Consider the following 17225-nt stretch of genomic DNA (forward strand, 5'->3'; position numbering starts at 1 on the left):
GCAGGAGTACTGCATTGTCCACTGCAATGTTGTTAGTGATGCTCTACAAACTCCCTAAAAGCATCTACCCTGACTTCTCCACTAAATCGATGATTTATTTTTCCTGTATGAAGTTCATTTTGATTTCTGTACTGATCATCTACAGTGGTTACTGTCCTCCTATCTTGGTGCAATTGAGACATTTCACAAAGATACTCTGCATTACACCAGTTCAGTTTATTCTTTGACTTTTTGTACACTGGCTTTATCATGGGACTATCCTGGTGCCTTGCAGCAGAGTAATTTGTGACATCTCTCCTGTCTCTTTCCTTCTCTGTCTTGTCCTTTCTCTCTCTGGAATGGCATGCATGGAAAATTTGGTTTCAGAAGGATACAGGGACATAAATAAAGTCACTGTATGTTTATATAGGGAAAAAAGTACAATAAATTGCTCCTTCCGCTATTTCAGACCCAACTCTGAGAAATCAGTCTCATACACGGTGAAGCTGATAAAACAGTCTCATACATAGTTAAGTATAAAGTTTATGGAAATGTTTTTCTGTTACAGAGTAGCAAAGGTGCCAGCTGTGGTCTTCCTTCCAGACACAAAACAGTTTAAGGGACGAAAATTTAAATATGAATCAATACTTAGTTATGGAAACAGCACAATTTGGAGGAAAAGGAGAACGCACTCACACTTATTATTAATTATTGTGTGCATAGGGACATCTAAAAATTGTGAGATGTATTCAGCAAGAGTGTAAGGACTTAAACTCTCTTGTACGATCTTCACAGTTCCTCCCAGTCCAAGCTGACATGTATCCTTTGTGGAGCACTTCACTGCAAGAAAAGAAACAACTGATTGGCTACACGGAGTTTGATCACAGAACCCAAGAATAGTTTGTGTCAGAAGGGACCTCTAAGAGCCACCCTGCAGTGTCCAGGGACATCTTCAACTCAATCCGGTTGCTCAGTGCCCAATCCAACCTGACCTTGAATGTTTCCAGGGATGGGCATCCATCACCTCTGCACAACCTGTGCCAGTACTTTACCACCTTCATTGTAGAAAAGAACCTTCTAATCAGTGAAGTATTTAATAGATTACACCATTAATTGAACCTTTAAAGAAAAGGTCCTCTGGCAATACCAACTCACAAGTAAAAGAATACCTCACTTCATAGGAGACTTGTAAGGTCTGATTCCACAAGGTGCTGCATACTCATCACTCATGCTGACATGGTTTGAAAGCAGAGGTGTTCTCTGATGTGCCAAACTTGAAGAAATAAAGCTGGAGCTACAAGTCAGTGTTTAAAGCACCATTCTGCATATTTTCTGTTTCTGTTTTGCATAAATATCTAAAATTAGTTTTATCCTTCAAGAGGAGCACCTTGGCTCTGCAGCACTGAGGGAAGTCCCCTGAAAGCTGGCCAGAAACTCACCTCTCCTGTGCACAGGTTTGTTTATACTTTGGGTATGACAGGCAACTTACACAATCATTGTATTTGCTGGTACACTCTGATGCACAGAACAGAACCTTGTTTCAGTTAAGGCAGGAAGATCTTGTGTCTTCATCCCGTGGTGGCCGAGAAGGGAGCGGGTTTGAGGCACATCTGTGATGCCACAGGTCCCACTCCAGAGGCTGCCCACTCTGGCAGTGCTGCACAGAACAGCACAGCTCAGCAGCAATGGGCCGATTGTTTTCTCTCTTAAAAAACACAAGTCAGAACACGCTGAATATTCCGCACTGAGCGCACAGATTGTATCACGGCTTCCAAGGCAGCAGGTTTTTACCTGGAGCTTGTCTATAACTTAACAGAAAAGCTGCAAAGTAGTTGCTAAAAGATAAAGATAACAGATGCAGTGCTGGCACGAACATTCATCTTTGGTGCAGCAGGTTACTAACATGACTTTTGAGTCAGAACACTGCACATGCTTTCAGGCTTTTTTATTCAATAAGTAACATACCACACACCATGTCCACCTTGCAATCTGTTGGGAAATAAGAAACGTTGACATGGTAGCTAAAAAATCCCAAATGTGATGGCAGTCATGTTGATGCCAACTTCTTGGAAACCAAGTTTCATGATGCATAAAAGCTGCTTGCTTTCCTCAGAGGTAGGCTTAGCTTTTTGAGTTGTATTTGCTGTTGTAGAACCACCAGAAGTTGACACAGTGCATTGTATACAACAAAACCCCCCAGAACATTAACAAATCAACATAAGTGAAGGCAGACACTCTTAATATCTCAGTCAAGGGAGTACACCTCTCTTAGTTTTGTACCTTAGTCTGAATGGCAGGCAGTTCTCAAGGCTTGGATGAAAGGGAATGCAGTAGGATGAAGGGAGGAGCAGGAAAAGGCTCACTTCCACCTGGAGTTGCTTTTTATAAACCTCCCTGCTACTAAACAGGCAACCCCAGTGCTTACAATGATTCTCCCATGGGAATCTTGCTGCAAAGGCCCAAATACACAGTTTATTCTTGATCCAGAAAAAAACCAAAAGGAGAGCCTTCAGAGAAATAAGGAGAAGGATCATCAGTTCAATATGCTGGAAAGACCTTTCTTTGTCACTACCCTCCACAGAGATTTAAGGATAGCAAGACACAGATTCCCAAATAGAAGGAGCAACAGCAGTTATTGTAATAAAAGGATCAGTGTACCCAGGCCTAGGATTTTTTTCAAGCAGAAAATATTATTAGAAGTTCTCCAGAACCAAAGACAGCAGCACATTGAACACTCTGCTGTCTTGGGTCTTCTGTGCATGTTTATACAAAAGCACAACGGTATTGGAAGGGTTATCATCAAAGCCAGTAAGTCCTTCAACCCTCCTACCAATCCCTAGAAACAATCTTCTGAAAAACAGAGATACCACCACACATGCACACACACAACTGAAAAAAATTATAGGCAATGCATGTTTTTAAACCCTCCCTGCTCTTTCCCCTGGCCTAAATGCCATAAAATCCCAGTAGCTTAACCTGCTCTGAGAATTTTATATCTATCACTCACCACAAATCATAAGTTTCATTACGCATTTTTCACCCCCTTTAAAAATGAAAACCCAGATCCAGCTTTCAGCAGAAGTGAGACTATTGCTTCACCATGATTAGATATAAGCAAGGGGAAACAAACCAGGCAGCGCTGGGGCCTGACGCTGTCAGCATTCGTTCCGTACACGGCGTTGTGCTGGGCACCTCTGCTCCAGCACACATGGGAGTTTTTGCAAGATCATGGCCTTGTTTTAGTATAACACAATCAAGATAATTTTTACAAGGTCAGAAAGTTGGAATAAGAGGAAACAAAATCCAGGCCAGTTGTGTCTGGAATCAATTAGGCTTATGTGCTTTTCAGATGCTGCTTGTCTCTCTATTAAATAGTATTTCAATATATACTTTCTATTAGTATGTACATAAAAACATGCATTGCATAAAATATGTTTCTCCATTTAGGTAAACCCACCTAAACTAGGGATGTCAAAAAGGAAGAGGTGTTCATCTCTTGAAATTGTTCTTTTGGCATTTACAGTTTAGTTATCTGCCTCCCCAATGAGAAAATGCTCAGAAGGGCCAAATGTCCAGGCGTGTCTGTGGCGTACTCTTACCTGTCCAAAAAACAAATTAAAACTGAAGCATTCAATCCAGTGAATAGCAGCTATGTCCACCGTCAACTTTTAAGCCTTTTGTTGAGTTGTATGATTTAGAGGAAAAAACCCAAATTGTTTTGCCTTTGCACAATAAAATTTGCTATCTAATCATCACATTCAGTACTGAATCATCCACAGGAGACTTCAATTAAGGAAAAGTTGACTTTGTAAGGAATTTCCATTTTCCCTACATGAAGCCAGTCTAACTTATACTAAAATGAAAGCCAGTGCCTGTACAGAAGGAATGCACAGGGGCACACAATCCAGAGAGATTTGTGCTGCATTTGCAAGTAAAACAGGTGACAGGAAAAATATTGATTTGTTGCTCATGTTGTGAAAAAAATTCACAGACATAAAAATTCTATTGTCAAACCACTTAAAGATCAAAATATTTACTTTCACTGCTTCTTTTCTCACCTTCATTTTGCTAAATACGAAAATAAAGTGAAAGAATTTGTTCTTCCTTCACTCCAGTAACTTCTAAACGTAAAAGTTGGAATTATTTTGGATAGCACTATAAATAATAATATGCAGTGAAAGAAGCCAAACCCATCAGTTTTCCTATTATTTTTCCGAGCAGAACAGTTTTGCGCTGTGCTTACAGTTATTAACGGGGCTCGGAGCCGGCTCGGTACCACCCCACGCGGCTCATCGCCGCTGCGGCTGGAGCTGGGTCAGAGGAGGCGCCCGGGGCCGGGCTCCAGGCAGATCCTGCCGGGTCAGGGAGGCGCGGCAGGCCGGGCTGCCCTTGGCGTGACACAGAAACCCATTGCCTGGTCGCAGGGAATGATTTTCCTCCTGCAGCCACCCCTCCCACGCTTCCGTGCAGCCGCACAATGGTGCGGCTCCACACGCGGCCGGCGAGGGGAGGACGCGGCCGCCTGCAAGGGCGGAGGTCGAGCGGGCAAGCGCATCCCGGAGGGAAGCCCCGGCCGGGCTGGAGGAGCGGCCTGGCTTCCGCACGGCCATTGTTCTTTCCGGGAACGGGACGCCGCTTATCCCGCGTCCCTGTCCGCCGGGCGGGGCGCGCTCCCCGCGCCTCTGCGCGCTCCCACTCCGGGAAGGCTTCGCTCCTTTGAAAGCTCCCGCTGCTTTGCGGCTCTGAACCCGGGCCACGGCGGGGCAGGAGCTCCGTGCCCCCTCCCTCCTGGGGGCTCCGCTCACCCCGCCCCTCCCGCCGCCGTTCCGTGTCCCCGGGGACTGGCAGGGAGCCCCGGGATGCCGCCTCAGGACCGCGGCCAGGATGGGGAGGGGTCCGGAGGCGCGCCCCCCTCTCAGGGCTGCCTCGCAGGGAAGATCGAGCCGGGCGCCCCCGGGGCCATGGGGGAGCCCGGCAGGGATGGCGGGACCGACCCCGCCACCGCCGCCCTCTCTCTGCGCCCCCTCCCCCAGCGGGTCGGAGTTGCCGTGGCGACGGATGAACGCCATCCCCCGGGACGGGGCTCCGCGGGCGCCACGGGCACGGCGCGCTCCTCTCCCGCTCCCACGGGGAACCCCGTCCCGCCCCCGCGCAGCGACGTCAGCTCGGAGCGGCTCCGCTGCCCCGGCGGCGCCGCCCGCCGCCATCGGTCACCGCCAGCGGTCACCGCCGGGCACCCGCACCGGGCCCTGTGCCCACACCCTCGGGGCCGCGCTCCGTGGGACCGCCGTGTGCGGCGCCCGCCGTGCAGGCAAAGCTGCACCCGTTTAAGCTAAGCCCCCTGTAGACGTATTTATTTCGGTTTAATAGGTGTTTATGGTATGTGAGGCCGGACCTGTTCCTAATCAATCCGAGCTTAATCAAAATAACGCAGATTTATATCCGGTGCCAACCGAGCAGGTGCTGCCTCGCACCTGTGGCTAAGCCGGCGGTGCGGCGGCGGGGAGCGACAGCCCCCTGTGCCTGGGGCAGCTGGGCCGGCGGGAGGGCGATGGCTCTGCCCGGCCGGCGCTGCTTTGCCCTCCCTCTCTCCCTTCCCGGCCGGACCGACCGACAGCTGCCGCGATGGTCAGAGCCAAAGCCCGCGAAGCTCAACGGCCGACCCCGGCAGGACGGAGAAAGAGGAAGTTACGGCACAGGGATGTCGGGGCAGGCTTTTCTCATTCTCTGTCCTGGCTCACGCTAGGATAGGAGCACATGGTCGTGGTAACAAGCCTCAGCGCCGGGAGGAGGAATTACCTCATGGAACTGCAAGCACTTTCCAAGTAAAGGTGGAGTCTGGAGCAAACAGGAGATCCAGCTGATAGTGGTTGATAAGCCTAGGGAGTATCGCGTTGCTGCTTTGCTTACCTCAGAGACGCCTCAGTCCTTGTGGAGCAGGAAGAGGAGACTCCAACACACTGGCTCCCGGCACCCAGATAATGAGCCGTCTCCTCCTTCCTGCAGCAAGACGATGCCTTGGCTCACAGAGCAGCAGTTTCAGTCGAGGCTTCTCCTCTCGTGGATCCTCTTTTCGACTGGTTGAGCAACAACCCCACAACTTCAGAAGTTCAGAGCTCATTGAAGGAAAGCTGCTTTTCAACTTGCATAGCAATTGAATTAAACTGGAAAGCCAGGATGAAATGAAGTTACACACACCTTCAAAACAAAGCCCAAACCAAACAAACCCCCACCATTCAGATGGTGCTTGGCCAAAAAAATGACTAACAGGGAACTTTTTCTTCTGTGATCCTACTGAAGCCTTCTACTACTGGTGGATGATCCAGGAGCTGGGATTTAGCAGTTAAATAGGTGGGTCCATGACCAACTACGTCTCTAAATTTACACAGTGACATTGTTAAAAGCAATCATCACTTCATCCAAAGTAGATGAAAGTGTATTGTTTTAACAGTGATAGTTAAAACAGGTCTTCCAGAAGAATAGGGAACTGTAAGTATGCTACTCTTTCTTGAATCATTTCCTTTAAACAGACACCCAAACTCCAAGAAGGGAAAAAAAAAGTAGAAGTAGTAACAAAAAGGAAGAGAAGTAAGCTGGAAAGAAAATAGAATTGGACTTGGATAGGAACCCAGGGAAAAGCCAAAGCACTTAATTTATGATGCACAGTGGTCAGTCCTGCACACGAGGATGCCTCTTTCTCTGGAGTTATGGTGGCTTTTTAGAAAAACTTCTCAGGCAGAATTACAAAATTGCACATGAGTTCACAAACTTAATTTCTGCTTCATAGCAGTAACTACGGGAGATGCCACAAGTGCTCTTGTTTCTGTGCGGGAATGTTTTACTTCTGAGATGAAAGCTGAACGGAGCTGGGCAAGGAGGAGCAGCAGAGCCCATCCACTGATTTTTGTGCACCACTGATGGCTGACAGACCTTCATCAGTGACCAGTTGGCTTAGGTCAGTCAGTCGCCTTTTGCTTAGAAGTGGCTGAATTGACTCTCAAGGGCACCAGACACAGGAATTCTTTTGTGTTCTGATATTCTCTGTCTTAAGTACTTTAGACATGACACTAACCAGCAACCCAAGGTCTAGCCATCCTCATAAATTAAAATGGACTAAAAAAGCCCATAAGGACAATCTGTTTCTAACTACATTCAAGGCTTTGCTGCATTTGTATACAACAATCAAAGAGAGGTGTTGTACATTGATTCAGGGTTTTTTTTTGAGCCAACTGCCAACAAGTAAATTTGCCCATCTCCTCTGCTGCTGTCTCTGTACCCACCCCTCCTCCTAAAAACCACTCATTCACACATGTCCTACAAATTCTGGACACTGCCTCAGCTCCAGTCTCAGTGCTGTTAAATGTGCACCTCTCAACAATGTCCATATTTACAAGTTCCTTCCTCACAGCTGGTCCAGTCCTTGTGCAGCAGCACTGGCCCAGGTGTGTCAGTGCTCAGGTGCTGGGCAATGCCTCAATCTGACAGCCTTCCCTGCCTCATCTGGACAGACAGCAAGCAACCCCATGGACTCCTGTCTTCCCAAGTATCCTTGCTATTTAACTGGTTTTTAAGTCACATTCTTTCAGATATTTCCTGTGTCTGAAAATGTTTTCCCATGCCATAATCAGAACATGCAGTGTTTACTTGACTGCTTTAACCCAGACAATGTTAAATTGACAACTGTTAGCACAGTACATTGATCTCTTTTGAGCTCTCCTCACACTATAAGACTTTCCTCCCTCCTAGTATTTTATGCCTAAATCTAGGAAAAGTAATGGAACTGGGCTTCACTTAAGAAAGGCTAATTAGATCCTGCTGTAATTTACAGCAAATGTACCATAGACCCAACCATCAACAAGAGTCTGCCCAATATAAACATTTATATCTCTGACTCTTTAATGAAGGAATTCTAAAAATCATAACTATGCTGGGGGGGAGGGGGTGGGGAGGAACTCCAACAAACATACTGATGCATCAATTCATCTACATTCATGCTGCATGGACAATTTTACAAGAACTGTGATTTGGAAGAGGAGTACAAATGGATGTGCAGACTTCTAAATAAACTTTGAAGTAGGCTTTTCCTATACCTTATTTCACCTCTATGTCACAGAGCCATGGGATGTTGCAGTTAAATCCCATGTTTAAATATCAGATGTGTTCCAGTTTATATGTCAAGTCAAATGCCTATCACCACAACAGAGATTTGCAACCAAACACAAGTTTTTAAAATTTATTTTTAACTGAACAGTATATCTGATGGCACAGAACAGCCATTTCCTTACTCAGCACTCTTTTAACAGCGTGCTTTTTCAGGCTGGGGTATAACTGACTGTGGAGCACACTGGGTTTGCCTTCTCCACCTTGGACTGCCTGTGGTAAGATTGCTACAGCAACAATCTCTTTCCTCAAGCCAATGCTAAAGCAGCAACACTTTCCCCCCCTCCTCCAGCTGCTAAGCAAAGAATAAACTTTTAGCTTTGCCCCTCCTTTATTGGAAGGGGAATAGGGTAATATGCTGTAATTGGTTTTCCATGTTTGCCAAGAGTCTGTTTCCTCTTATCATCCACAATATTTAACATAAGTCTTGTAATAGTTCCAAAAATAATAAAATCTGTCCCAAGAATAAAAATGATAGATCCACAACATGCTGCTTTTTTTGTCATGGTCTTGGTTTCGTAACATTCTGTTAGTAGTTTTTATTGCCTAATGTTGTGGTTTCTTTCATACGCGGCAGACCCAGTAAAGACATTTCATCAGCTACTTACACAGCAGCAGCCTGGATTATTTACAAATGGAGATTTCAGTAGTGTATTACAATAAATCACCACTGCATACTGTTAAAAGTTACATTGCAGCAATGTGGCAGAGGAGAACCCAGAGATTCTAGGGGGAGGAACATTAACGATACACAAATCATACATATGATCTCAGCAAACAAATTTATTAAGATATCCAAATAAAACCTGTTAGTCTTCCTCTGTCTCCCCTATCTCCTCCCATGCAATAGTGGAAGAGGACTAGGCAAATTATATCCCCCCACACATGCAAACCAGTACACACAGTAGGTGTAACAAGTAACAGAGCCTGTGCAATACTTCCTTCACGATTTTATATCATGCAGCCAGATAGCACACATATCCCTCTCTCCTTCTGCCCCACCCTTCCACCCCTAAAACAAATGCCCCATACTGGGCAAATTCCTGTAAGTGTGGGAGTTACAGATGTGGAGCAAGTAAAGACAGAGAACAGCATTTTCCTCACAGGATTTAGTGTGAACGAAACAATATGAAAACAGAAAAGACAAAAAGGAGATAATATACAGGAGAAACTTGATTTAGAACAAAAAAAACCCCAAACCAAACAAATCAGCCAAAAAACCCAAGATGAAAGTTGTAGGACACTCAGCAGTATCAAAAGAGCAGTCTGTTAAATCCCTACCTCAGGCCTCAGCATTTACAAAAGCAACACCCTGCTGGTAACATCTAAGAAAAAAATACAGGCACATTGGGGTACCCTCTTTAAGAAAGACCACTTAACAAAAATTCCTCCAATGCTCAAAATTGTCTTCTGATATTTCTAAGTTACTTTAGTACACTTTTTAAAAATTCTGATTCAGTTTATCTGTATTTTTGAGCCTGAAAAGAAGTTTCAATTTCTTCCCAAGAACAGATTTAGTGCTCTAGCACAGTCACAGGTAAACTCTTCAGGCAGAAAAAACTTGCCCCGTTTAAATGTGCATCATTTAGTGTGTGCCCCTCTAACCCACACACCATATAAATGCTGCAGCAAAAGGCTCTTCAAAGTCCACCACAAGAAACTAAGTGTCACAAAAGGTGTAACACAGCAGAAAGGATACAACTCTGGAGCAGGGGATGGAGCTCTCACTGCTTGCCGGGACTCCAGACACTTGCTGCTTTAGCTTATCAGCAAGTGTTTTGGCAGCTGTTTTACCTTAACTCACTGCTGAGGCTGATCTGCACAAGGGTAAATCAGAATGACTGAAGCCAAGAGAGACACACAGGGCTAAGATTGAGGGGGAGTTGTTAATCTTTCCTCAACGACTGCCAAAATTCCTGGAGCATTTCATTTTTAGTAGAAATGGGAGAGACGAGTTTATAGTCACGCTTGGAGGGCTTATCACCCCAATCTTTTTTTTTTTTTAATTTTAATTTTTCTACCACATTCTAAACCGTGAATAAGGGAAAAACTGCACCTTGGTATGATTTCTTTGGTATCAACAGTTTCACATTACATGTAACAGGTGTACAAGTTGCTGGGAAACAATTACATGTTTTGGTTCTTTGGTTATGAAAATGTAACCAACAAAAGCAACTGGAATTCAACATGGAATCTCAGCAAGTTTTCAGTCGCTCATGTACAAGTAAAGCTGAAACCTGTGAAAGAATCATGTTTAAGCAAATGTTTTAGAAGTAAACCCTCCTGCTAAGTTCTGTGCTATAAAATTTTCAAATTCTAATTGGATACAATAGCATCAGGACTTCTCAAAAAGAATCTCTACAAAAATAGAGAGATTTCTGTAGCAACAAAAGGTTTACATGTGCATAAAGTTTGTGACAAAAAGCCAGTCAGAATGCATGGAAATTTCAGTTTTGTTCTAGCTACTCTTTGAAAGTATCACGGTCTTAACATAATGTACAGTCTAAGACTGGCATGTGAGCCAGGACCAAACCAGCAGGATCAGCAACTGATTGCAGACATGACTTTAGTAAGCATACTCCCCCTGCCCCTCTCACCCCCAAAAAGCAGCACTGGTGTCTCTTCACTAGAGTAGCCCTGGATTCCTGGGCAATTCTATACCTCTTCCATGTTTTCAGAAAATGAGACTGTCAGAAGCTTTCAGTTTTTCAAATCATCACCGCTAAAACAGCATGAACTTCTGTTCTTCTCAGGGCAGGGCTCAAATCTCCCCCCCGCTCCCTTAATGGACAGTTTTTACAGCTAACTTTATTCCCCTTTGTAATGAAGCTCAGGCTGCTATGTAAGAGCACATTTTTCTCTCATCTCAAACAACTGAATTCTACAACACTGCCAAGTGAAAAAAACTTATCCAAACTAATAGTCATGTTCATTCACTCCTCCTTGTAAACAGCTAGTTAGGACATGCCAGTTTTCCCGTGTCATTCATGCAGTTCAGTCCTATGGTTTTACTGTCATGCAACACAATTTTCAAACTTCAACCGAAACAGTAAGTGTGCTCCATAAATGCAAACTCTGAAATAAACAGTTAAAAGTTGAAAGTATGTAAATGGAGTAACCTCTTAATAACTTAAAAGCTGAAAATAATTATATTACATTGCTGAAAATGTTACTAAGTGTGTAAAAAAGAAGGGAGTCAGCAACTAACATAAATCCATACTGGTTCCCCCTTCCCCAAGATACCAACAAAACGTTCCACACCATTTTTTCAAATTTTATTTAATCTCAGAACCACTGCTATGTTACACCCATCAGGCTGAAATTTATTCACTCTGGATGTTCAAGTTCTGACAATCAGAATGGGTGACATGAGGATCCCTTTCCTCCAGTGTTGTGTTGCAGTCAATATTGGTCCAGTAAGACAGAAGTTTTGCAGTCATTGCCTGCCCCCACCCCTTTATTTCCCCCAATACATGAAGCATGGCCTACCATTAGCATCACCCTTTTGTCTGCAATTATTTAAATAGGATGAGATGGAAACTCAGTTGTTTGCACATTTGTATGAAAGGTGACATGAACATTCTGTATTTTAACAAATAAACACTTAAACACAGGATTTTGTTTTGTCCTGTTGCAACCCTTTCATTTAAGGAAAAATATGCCCCTCCCCCCAGCCATCACCATAATAAGTAACAAAACATTTGTAGTTTTGATTTTCAGCAAGATTTCCAAACTGGCAGATTTTATTTTCACACCCTCTTCACAATAGACAAGATGCTTACCATATATTTAGGATTACAAGTTGTCACTAAAAGAAAACTTTACACGACCACTATACATTTAGGTTGAAAAACTGTCCTTGCATGAAAAATATACCTAGAAATCAAGTGGTAAACAAGAAAAAAACCATTGAGAAGATTAATGTTTTTAAAATGTGCCATTTTAAATTTATCAACTCCTCCTCTACTTTTCATCCATACTCTGTTTTCACCTACAGTATTTGTTAAGGCAAACAGCTAATCCATTTCTGAAGAGGTGTTGTGGAAATTGTGGATAAACAGCAAACATTTGGCATTAAAATAGATAGCACGTATGTAGCCTCTAGTAATATACATTAAGCATCTCTCTTGGACTTCAGGATAATGACAGGGGAGCATGGACATGCTAACAATGTCAAAAAGGCTTAAAATTTAGCATCCAAGCAGTTCCTATTAATGCTTTTGTAGTTTTCAAGCTCTAAGTAGTATAGATTTTATGCAAATGCATTAAAGAATTCTAGCTTGGCAAGTACACCCAAGCAGGTTATTAAACTATATATACAGAAAGTGATAAATACAGAATTAAAAGAGTCCTTCTGCTTCTCTTCATAGCCTTGAAAATTGACAAAAAACTTGAGGACAGCTCTACAATATTAAACATTAGGTAACCTCAGGAGCTGGGAAACCTAACTACACAAACTGATTAAAATACTCAGATGACTTTGTAGTGTTCAATACAATTCAGTTCGTAGTCAAGGGCACAAGACAACATTTAACAAAAATAATCACATCAATTGACCTAGAAATCAAATGTAAATAGATATGAATACAATCTCCAAAATCTGTCTTTAAGTGAACATTAACCATTTATTCAAAGTTATACAAGAATTTGAAGGATAAAGTCTTCTGCAACAGGAAACCAACTTACAAGTTTCATGTCTCAGTTGAACTGAAGTGGAGGCGAGCGGGGCAGGGGGAGGGAAGGGTGAACAAACAAGTAAGTAGGCCTCATCCAGGCAGCTAGAAAGTAAAAACAGGCTCAACAGCAGCCTCCTCCAGCTTGTTGTCCTCCCTGATTGCCTGCAAGTGTTGCGTTGGTGGCAGCATGCTGAGGGCCAATTTTTATGCCATTTGCCTGAAATGAAGTTTAATACACAGTGTAAATATTTTAGAATATACTTGAAAAGCTACTTTTTCTATTTAGAAGATCATATAACAAGTTCTCCTAATGTATGCAATAAATACATCAAAGTTTGTAATTTCTCCCAGTATGTTCTTAGCAATTAAATACTATTTAAAGTAAGATGCCTTCCTTCTCATTTGAATTTTATCTCCATGTTACACTCTGTAGCTTAAACTCCTATTAAAAAAAAAACACAGAGCAAGAATTGTATTTGAATGCTACTTGGCATATAGCTTAAAAATACACAACATTTGCTAAGAATGTATAACCTCTCCCCTCTTGCCAAAATCTCCACCAGTTTAATAGTTTAATATAAAACTTTTCCTCTCTAGACAGCATTTCTTTCTGTGTTGAATCAGCTGCAGAGGCTAAGGGCATACGAGTGTTCTGTGTCATCAATAATTTCTGTGATCCCAAAAGACATGGCTACTTGCCAAGAACCCACACACAGCGTAGCTCTTTCATTCATCAAAATCACACTTATATCTTAACCCTCACTCCCTCAAGTGGATTTTACCTAAAAATACACCACTTTGAGAAAAGTAATACAGTAGCTTCAGAAATTAAGCTCTTAAGGAAACTTTGCGTCACAGCAAATCTCAGATTTATAGCGCTTGGCAGTTGTTCTGCAGCAGTGGTAGCCTTCGGGTTTCTGGCACTCGCTTAGTATTGACAGCAGCTGATGTGGTTTCTTTTCGCTCTTTGACTCCCCTTTAATAAAAAGCATGCCCTATGGCTCATTGGTTTTGCCCCCTCTGGGCTGATAGCAACTTCTTGAGGAATCAAGAAGCCAGACTTGGCATAAAGCCAAATAAGTAGCACGGACTGTTGGCTCTTGACAGCATATTGCAATCAAAGCTCGGTAAGGCACAGTAAAGCAGTCAGCTACTATATGAAACTCGACAGATACAACAAGCATGCTTTTTCAGACACTCTGCTCTCCAATTTATATTGCACTACCAACTGCATTTTCTTCAGGAAAGATGTGAAAGATGATCTTAAATTTTTTATCAGTGAACTGAATTTAAGAAGCGCTTCACCAACATGCACACACACTTTCCAGTAAGAATTAGTTTAGAGGATTACTATTCACGTCTTATTTAGCTACAAGTTTCCTGATGCGTTACTTTGCATACTACTGAAGTTTCTGACTTTTTTCCTCTTTCAACAGTCTGAATTCTCTCATGTTGAAATATATTGAGCGAAAAGAGATGAAACTACTTAATTTGAGTCCTGCCAATTCCCTCCCTACTCTGAACAATCCTGCAAGGACGGTAATGTCTAAGAGAAGCATCTCACTGACAGTCTGGAGATAGCTTTCCACAGAGCACAAACAGAACAGAGTGGTGGTGCAGATTTTCACAGGTGGTTTCACTAAGCACCTCAGCAACAATATTCAGGGACATGCAGGATAAAAAACCCAACCTGATCTCCTGAAAAGACTGATCACCTCACGTTGTCAAATTTTTAGGAGACTGTTAACAGAGAGCTTATATAATACTAGTGTTAGGAAGCAAGATTTTCAACAGCACAGCCATTTCAAAATTCAAGACACAATTATATATCTTTCTAGCTCTTGTTCTCCTTTCTCCAGCTCCCCACTCCTATCCCAAACAAGCAAAGGCACAGGCCCTAATCTCTAATTTCACTAATGTGCATAAGCAAAATGGCTAATCTTTTACTCCCTACAGTATCCAGCCACCTAAACCAGGAACATTTCAAAAGTCTTTTATGTAACTCTCAAAGCAATCCCTCCCCTACACTGGACAGCTCATGGAGTGCATCTGGCATATCAACATGGTCCTCCATTTACATAGTGGAAAATTATCTTTGAAAACAGATGACACCATATGGAGAAGTGGATGAAAGTGGATTTTCTTCTCTTTTGGGGATTTATATTATTTTGTGATGCTTCATGGATGGATAGGGTCACTTATTTTAATCCATTTTTATCACAATGGCAGACAACTCTACAGCCAAATGGAACAGACAAATCTTTTACTGTCCAGCTTTCTAGGGGAGGTGAATTCTGTACTTTAAAAAAGCAGAAAGTGTACAGAGTACTAAAAGTTACCTCATTATTAATGTCAAAAACTCCTTCCTGGATTTTCTCGTAGATCTCCTTTGCAGTGTTAATAAATGCCTAAAACGGAGAAAGAAGACCACAGACACAATGAATGCGATATCCTTCAGTGTAGGATGCATTAATTGGTATTCAATCTCATGTGCAGTTGCTTCAGTGAGACTTTCCTTCCTGACCTCTGCAGGAACAGGTATGACAACAGCATCCCATAACCCACCCTGAAGCAGCAATGGATCACACGCTGTTTACAAAAACAGTGGCATTTTCATAACATCTGTATTCCACAATCTGTTGTCCAGTAATTACAGGGAAAAAGTGGTTTTTAAGATATATAAATTACTTTTAAATTATTTATTTCTGACCCTTATGGATAGATTGTGTGGCAGATGGTTTCCCCTACCCTTAATATCTCTGTAATAGGCCACTCTAGATTAGAGTGCTTAGCAACATAAAACCACAGGGTACTTACAATGATGATGTAAGGATGCTGTCTGCTGGCTGAAACCTTACGCTATCATTTAATATTCACCTAATTTTAAGAACGTATTCTCTTTAATTAATCTTGCACACAATGGGTAACAGACATCTTAATACTAGAAAGGAGGGGCCCCAGGTTTTGTAATGACTTCTAAAAATCTATTGTTTTAATTCAGAGAAAACACTTTGACACTCAGATCTGAACAAGTGACTGATATAGATGTTTTTGGTTAAAGTTTACAATCAATGATTCCATTTTCATCTCTCATTTAGCTTTATAGGTCAAGTAACACCTAAAATAATGCATAATTTAGGAGGTGATTAACAGCAGCTAGTAATTACAATAAACATACAGTTCTTTTTGTTTTAAAATACCAACACCATGCAAGCACACAAGACATGCTACCTTCTGCACAAGCCTATTATAGCAAATACAGATCTAATTCAAATATAAAAAAGTAAACAGGGTTCATGGAGAGGAACAAATCATACCTTTCCTCATTTCTACACTGGAAGCATTTGACTGCTGAACTTGCCACCAGAGCTTTGTTTCCTAATTAACAGGACTGATATGTTTTCACCTTTAAAGGCCTTACAGCTCCCCAGAGTAATCAATCTACTGCAGCTCAATTACTGCACCAAGCACACACCACAGCCAGTGAAGGAGACTTGAACGACTGCAGCAGGAGCAGAGAGATATGAATATGCATAAACTCTAAGTGGGTGATCGAATCATCACAGAGGGTCATGAGAATTTGCAGCAAAATAATGAGAAGAATTAATCATTGCAGATTCACAAGGCACTTAGGAAGCGAGTTCGTTTTTCAAACACGTGTTACAGTTGAGAAGAAAAATTGGCTTTCGGCCAGCTACGAATTGATTCAAATTCCTCCAAAACTGAAGTTTTCTATGTAAGGAAGAAAATTCAAACTTATCTTTGTTCCTGATAAAATACTAATGATTGTAATGGCTTCATACGTGTGCCCACTGAAAGGTGTAAGTCAACTTTGAAAATTCACACAGCTGGATTCTGTGAGGATCCTTACTTCTTCTTCAGCAGGACATTAAACAGAACTTGAAGTCTTAAAAAAGTGTTATGATAACTTCATGTAAACAAGCACTTAACAATTGGCACTTCTAACTCTTCTAGAAGATGTTGGCTAAGTACACCAAGACTCTTAGAATTAATTTCTTGAGAATTACATAAAATCTATAAAAATTGCTTTAGAGCAACAAACCAGAATTTTAACAGATTCCAAACTGATACAACTGAGAATAAATTAACTTTTGGGTACTACACTCAAGAGCAGTCATTGTAGCAATGCATCTATCCTCACAAAAACCAGTAAAACACACTGGAAAAAAGCACTGCACAAACATAAAATTCCTTTTATGGTACACATGTACCATACAAAGCAAAAGAGTATACTGAGTTCAGTACAGTATATTCTAATATTAAACATATTGGCCAAGAAACTGTTGATCTGAAAAATTCAAATATTCCATTAATCTTAGGTGTATCATTTCTGTTCTCTTGAAGTCATAATCTGACTACCCCATTGCCATCAGTGATTCTCGTGCATGA

At 42.2% G+C, this 17225-nt stretch overlaps 1 protein-coding gene across 1 annotated transcript in view; it reads right to left on the bottom strand.

Moving 5' to 3' along the window:
* Window positions 1–11392: 11392 nt before the first annotated feature.
* RAB2A (RAB2A, member RAS oncogene family) overlaps window positions 11393–17225 on the bottom strand; it is a 43554-nt gene continuing 37721 nt past the window's right edge. The window contains exons 7-8 of the mRNA XM_054284822.1: window positions 15155–15223; window positions 11393–13032 (exon numbers count right to left, since the gene is read on the bottom strand). Of these exons, the coding sequence (XP_054140797.1) occupies window positions 12937–13032; window positions 15155–15223 (165 nt within the window). The 3' untranslated portion in view covers window positions 11393–12936. The remainder of the gene's footprint in view (window positions 13033–15154; window positions 15224–17225) is intronic.

This window comes from Melozone crissalis, unplaced genomic scaffold, assembly GCF_028551555.1.
Source record: "Melozone crissalis strain CALT ecotype California unplaced genomic scaffold, PUWL_Pcris_2 ptg000042l_1, whole genome shotgun sequence".
In the NCBI taxonomy this organism is placed as follows: Eukaryota; Metazoa; Chordata; class Aves; order Passeriformes; family Passerellidae; genus Melozone; species Melozone crissalis.